Source organism: Myotis lucifugus, unplaced genomic scaffold (genome assembly GCF_000147115.1).
Source record: "Myotis lucifugus unplaced genomic scaffold, Myoluc2.0 scaffold_1133, whole genome shotgun sequence".
Lineage (NCBI taxonomy): Eukaryota > Metazoa > Chordata > Mammalia > Chiroptera > Vespertilionidae > Myotis > Myotis lucifugus.
Genome location: NW_005872181.1, coordinates 61,692 through 67,691, shown reverse-complemented (window position 1 = coordinate 67,691; position 6,000 = coordinate 61,692). Strand labels below are relative to the sequence as shown.

Below are 6,000 nucleotides of genomic sequence, written 5' to 3'. Positions count from 1 at the left end.
TCACACTCAGGGCAGGGCCAATGGGGAGGTTATGGCTCTACCCTGTCACACACAGAGCAAGGCCTGTGGAGGGGGGTTGGGGCGCCACCTTCTATCACCCACAGAGCAGGGCCGATCAGGGGGTTGGGGCGCCGCCACTGTCACACTCAGGGCAGGGCCGATGGAGAGGTTATGGCTCTACCCTGTCACACACAGAGCAGGGCCGATCAGGGGGTTGGGGCGCTGCACCCTGTCAAACACAGAGCCGCAGGGCGATCAGGGGATTGGGGAGCTCCCCCCTATCAGGCACAGAGCAAGGCAGATAGGGAGGTTGTGGCCCCGCCCCCTGTCACACACAGAGCCGCGGGGCAATCAGGGGGTTTGGGCGCTGCCCCCTGTCACGCTGATCCTGGTGCTGGGAGCCTCGCTGCTCCGCTGATCCCGGTGCCGGGAGGCGTATTACCCTTTTACTATATAGAATAGAGGCCTGGTGCATGGGTAGGGGCTGGCTGGTTTGCCCTGAAGGGTGTCCTGGATCAGGGTGGGGGTCCCCACTGGGGTGCCTGGCCAGTCTGGGTAAGGGGCTGAGGGCTGTTTTCCGGAAGCGAGTGACTGAAGCTTCCAACCGCTCCTTGTTTTTGTTTTTGTTTTTTTTTATTCTGGGCCAGCTTTAGCTCTGAGGCCTCGCCACTGAAAACATCGATACAATGTTGCTAAAGCCCAGCTGAATGAATGCCAGTTTCTGGGGTTTTGTTTACCTTCTTATTTGCAACATAGTACATAGTTTCTTAGAGTTGCAACTGAGAGGCCGGCAAGTGAGGCGGGGAACGTTGGAGTCCTCCTTCACTGCAGCAAGCAAGCCTCATGTTCACTTCCAGCTGCCTGGCTGCCGGCCGCCATCTTGGCTGACAGTTAATTTGCGTATACACACTGATTAGCCAATGAAAAGGGTAGCGGTCGTACGCTAATTACCACGTTTCTCTTTTATTAGTGTAGATATTTAAATGCCATTTAACAAAGAAAAATCAACCAAAAAAATGAGTTCGCGTGTCACCTCTGACACGCGTCATAGGTTCGCCATCACTGGGCTAGGCAGCTCCGAGGACTTGGTGATGTTTAGAAGCCCCCAGAAGGATCTGTTACGAATCTGTTTTATAAATTCTCTGCTCTCAGAATCTACATGGCTTAGTGATCTCAGGTAATTTCTTGTAATATCGGGATAGTCATCGCATGGAATATTGAGTGCATTTTGCGTGGGGTGGGGAGAAGGAGCTGGGAGGAGTTTGGTCTTGAATCCCAATAGAGAAATGAGAATTTGAACTCAGAAACCCAGTAGCATCGCCAAGTGCAGAGGATCGATTGTGTGCAACAGTCACCACAAACCTAACATCTTAAAAAGCAGTTACTTTCTATAGTTTGTGGGTCAGAAATCGGACGTAGGTTTTCCTGACTAAAACCAGCATGTGGGCAGGGCTGCTTTTCTGGTGGCGGCAGGAGAGATCAGTTCCTTGCTATTCTGGCTGTGAGAGGCGCCTTCCTCCGTGTCTGACCAGCAGGTCCGTCTCAGGTGCTGCTTCTGACCTCACCCTCCTCTCCGACTGCAGCCTGGAAGGTCTCTCAGGGCCGCACGGTTGGATTGCCCCTCCCCCCATGATCCTGGATGCGCTTCCGACGTCGGGGCCATTAGCTCAATCACACCTGCCACGTAAGGTGACCTTCAGCAGGCCCGTGGGAGTCTGTAATGAAGGCTGAACCCCTGGGCCTTGGTCAGCCCAAACTCACGTGGGGCAGTAGGCTTACATCTTTTCTGTAGCCTTCCTCCTCTTCTCCCTTTGGATAATCATCTGCTATTATGTGGTCACTGCTTGCTCTTTAGAGCCTGATGCAGCTTACCTCCTTTAGAACGAGAGGGAATCTGATTGCGGTTCATAGTTGTAGGGTCGGGTCACTCGTGTCACTCAATGCTCTTTGTGTGCACTCTTTCATTTCCTGGTAAATACTTTGAAACCTATACAGTTAAAATACCACATAATGAGGGGCTGCCTCTCAGTGTTGTGATCATGTCGTCATTATTAGCATGACTCAAACCGGAAATCAGAGTGTCATTCTGACTGCCGCTGGGACAGAAATAGCGATTACTGTCGGCATCCTGCCCGCCAGGGCTGCACCGAGCACTGGCGTCTCTAAGGAAGGAACCCTGATCTGGGGCTGCAGCTGGGAAGAGGCCAATGTGGGACTGCGGGCAGGAGGCTCCCTCACCTGACAAACAGGCTAAATGACGGCACGGTTTGGGGGGCTAGAGAGAGAGCCCCTTAACCAGTTAACTGCCACAGTATTTTGAATTTAGTTTAAAAAGGTCTTCCACTTGCGTCTGTAGATGCTTATGGCGTACACATGGTTAAGCATCCTGACCTCCCGCTGCTTCTGGATCCTGGGAGACACGACTGATGGGATTGTCCCCGGTTGTGTAGACGGGAATGGAGCTCGTGCTGTTCAGTGGTTTGCTGCAGATCATGCCGAGCCGGGATCGAGCCCCAGTGTGCCCCCAGGTTCCGAGTGTCACGGAGCAGATGCCACTTCCCGTCAGAAGCAGGCCCTGTGGCGCCTGCTCAGTCACTGCTCATCCTCGGGGCAAACCCTGTTCCTACACCTGCAGATGCTCACACAGCACGGCCCCCTGTGTTGCAGCCACACGCGGTGCCCTGGCCTGTGCGAGCGGCGAGTTCCCATGTGCGGACGGTGAGGCCTGCCTGCGGCCCTCGGAGCGCTGTGACGGCTTCCTGGACTGTGCGGATGAGAGCGACGAGCAGGCCTGCAGCGGTGAGTGCCCAGCCTGGTCTCCCCCTTCGCCCCCCTCCACCCCCCCAGGGCCCAGCCTTATCCCCTGGCACAGCCTCGTTCCCCGCCCCAGCCTCGTCCCTTGGGGCCACTGGAGAGAACCCTCTGAGTTTGTCCTCAGTCTGAGCCAGCCCCTGGCATGGCTCCCAGCTCCCCATGCCTGTGGGAAGGTTCCCAGCTCCCCATGCCTGTGGGAAAGGCTCCCCATGCCTGTGGGAAAAGCTCCCCATGCCTGTGGGAAGGCTCCCCGTGCCTGTGGGAAGGCTTCCAGCTCCCCATGCCTGTGGGAAAGGCTGGTCTTGAGCCTGTTTTCCTGGCTCCCCACCCCAGGCTGCTGCACCATTGCTCCCACAAGGCCTGGCACTTCCGTCTGGAATGAATTGAGTAGTGGCCTCAGTCCCTTCGGTGCCACACAGAGCACGCAGACTGGGTGGCTTACAAAGAGCAGGCATTTAGTTTTCAGTCTGGAGACCGAGCGTCCAGACCCAGTCACCAGCAGGATCCCTGTCCGTCTCCTGGTTCCCACTGTGTCCTCGGGGAGGTAACGAGGCAGCTCTCTAGGTCTCATGTGGACACTTCGCTCATTCATGTGGCTCCAGCCTCATGCCCTAACCACCTCCCAGGGACCCACCCGCTGAGCCGTCCGGCATTAGTTTTCAGCACGTGGGTTCTGAGGGAACACGGTTAGTCTGCAGCAGCAGCAGCAGCCCTGCTGTGACACAGGCCTGTACCCAGCCCCCTCTATTGAGAAGTGGCTTTAAATGAGTGTAGACAAGGAGGGGAAAGCTAGGAAGCCCTGGGGACATCTTTAGGTGACAGTGTGGCTTGGCCGTCTAGGTCATGGAGGTCTGCCCATATCAAGAGCCTCTGGACTCTTCTGAAATCCAAGAATGTGTGAGCTCTCTTCTCTGTGTCTCTTCTCTCCAGATGAACTGACTGTGTACAAGTGCAGCACCTGCAGTGGACGGCCGACTTCTCTGGGGATGTCACTTTGACCTGGATGCGGCCCAAGAAGATGCCTTCTGCTTCCTGTGTGTATAATGTCTACTACAGGTGGGTCCTCCTGCAGGGAGAGAGGGGGTCCTCCCGTCTCCGGGGCCCTGTCTCCAGGGGGAGGGAGCAGGTCCTCCCGTCTCCGGGGCCCTGTCTCCAGGGGGAGGGAGCAGGTCCTCCCGTCTCCGCGGCCCTGTCTCCAGGGGGAGGGAGCAGGTCCTCTCTGTCTCCAGGGCCCTGTCTCCAGGGGGAGGGAGCGGGTCCTCTCTGTCTCCGGGGCCCTGTCTCCCAGGGGGAGGGAGCAGGTCCTCTCTGTCTCCGCGGCCCTGTCTCCCAGGGGGAGGGAGCAGGTCCTCCCGTCTCCGGGGCCCTGTCTCCAGGGGGAGGGAGCAGGTCCTCTCTGTCTCCAGGGCCCTGTCTCCAGGGGGAGGGAGCGGGTCCTCTCTGTCTCCGGGGCCCTGTCTCCCAGGGGGAGGGAGCAGGTCCTCTCTGTCTCCGCGGCCCTGTCTCCAGGGGGAGGGAGCAGGTCCTCCCGTCTCCGGGGCCCTGTCTCCAGGGGGAGGGAGCTGGTCCTCCCGTCTCCAGGGCCCTGTGCTGGGGTCCAATCCCAGCAGGTCCAGGGGTCCCCAAAGGTGTGGACGGAGTCGGCGAAGAAGGAATGACACGAAGACAGCCTTCAGTTGGTCAGCAGCCTAGTCAGGACCTATAGCCAGGATCTCCAGCCAAAGTTCTGGTCGGAGTTCTGGTCAGGAACTGATGAGGATCTGACGTTTATTGTCTTATTACATCCGTATTTATACCAGCCGATTTCAATCCTGTAAGGTGTTTCTCATCTCCATTCCAGGGAGTAAAGACCATGTAGCTTAATTACCCGCCTGGCACCCAATTAAGGGGTTGTATCCCCTCCCTAACCTCAGGGAAAGATCCCCACCTGGGGAAACAACCTTTCTCGGAGAGGTGACCTTGGTTAAAACACATGGCGCTAAAGGGAGCAAACATATTAACTAGGATGGACCGGCCTCCGGCAGCCCTGTCTCCAGGGGGAGGTAGCGGGTCCTCCCCACCCCAGGGCCCTGTCTCCAGGGGGAGGGAGGGGGTCCTCTTTGTCTCCGGGCCCTGTCTCCCAGGGGGAGGGAGCGGGTCCTCCCCGTCTCCAGGTCCTATCTCCCTCGGGCAGAAAGCAGCACTGTGCTGTGCAGGGAAGGGCTCTGTTCACGGGTGGGCATCTCGCCGCCCGCCTCCGTGTGACCTGCCTCTATTCTGTTGGCCAGGGTGGTGGGGGAGAGCCTCTGGAAGACCCTGGAGACCCACAGCAACAAAACCAACACGAGGCTCCGAGTCCTGAAGCCGGACACCACGTACCAGGTGAAGGTGCAGGTGCAGTGCCTGAGCAAGGTGCACAGCACCAACGACGTCCTAACGCTGCGGACCCCCGAGGGGCGTAAGTGCTGCCCGTGCTGCGCCCGACAGGCCTGGCGTGGTGTCTCGGGTTCCTGGGGGCCCTCGGGGAGGGTGCGGGGCCACATGCCTCAGGCGTAGACGCAGGGCGGCTGCTCTGTGGTCCTGCCTACGTTGCTGGACATTTCTTCTTCTTTTTTAAATGTATTTTACTGATTTCAGAGAGGAAGAGAGAGAGAGAGAGAGAGAGAGAGAGAGAGAGAAACATCAATGATGAGAGGGAATCATTGATTGGCTGCCTCCTACACACCCCCTGCTGAGGACCAAGCCCGCAACCTGGGCAGGTGCCCTTGACTGGAATCAAACCCGGGACCCTTTAATCCACAGGCCAGTGCTCTGTCCACTGAGCCACACCGGCCAGGGTGGACATTTACCCTTATTAAGTCACACAATTAGCCTACGAAGGTGCATTCAGATTCTGCCCACCACTGCCCTGTTTTGCATTTGTTACCGAGTCTATGCTTCTGCCTTCTGTCTTCAGGGGTTTCCCAGTGCTTGGCCCTTAAGAGCCCATGGTCGTTAAGATATGAGGCATGTCAGAGATGTGTGGCTCAGTGTAAAGATACTGCCCCACACGCGTGTGTCCGAGGCTCCCGCGTCCACGGCCTCGTGAGCTCTGCGTTAGCTGCTGCCACGCGGACCTGTGTGTTAACATTTAACACGAACATCGTTCAGTGGGCCTGGCGTTGAGTAGCCTCCAGAGCCCACGGGGAAGCCGGGTGGAGAGGGCGC

At 57.6% G+C, this 6,000-nt stretch overlaps 1 protein-coding gene across 1 annotated transcript in view; it reads left to right on the top strand.

Moving 5' to 3' along the window:
- LOC102431135 (sortilin-related receptor-like) overlaps nucleotides 1-6,000 on the top strand; it is a gene marked incomplete at its 5' end in the record, with an annotated part of 53,571 nt that overhangs the window by 24,245 nt on the left and 23,326 nt on the right. Inside the window, 4 exon segments of the mRNA XM_014449345.2 lie at nucleotides 2,668-2,799; nucleotides 3,745-3,762; nucleotides 3,765-3,870; nucleotides 5,082-5,251. Coding sequence (XP_014304831.2) covers nucleotides 2,668-2,799; nucleotides 3,745-3,762; nucleotides 3,765-3,870; nucleotides 5,082-5,251 — 426 coding nt within the window.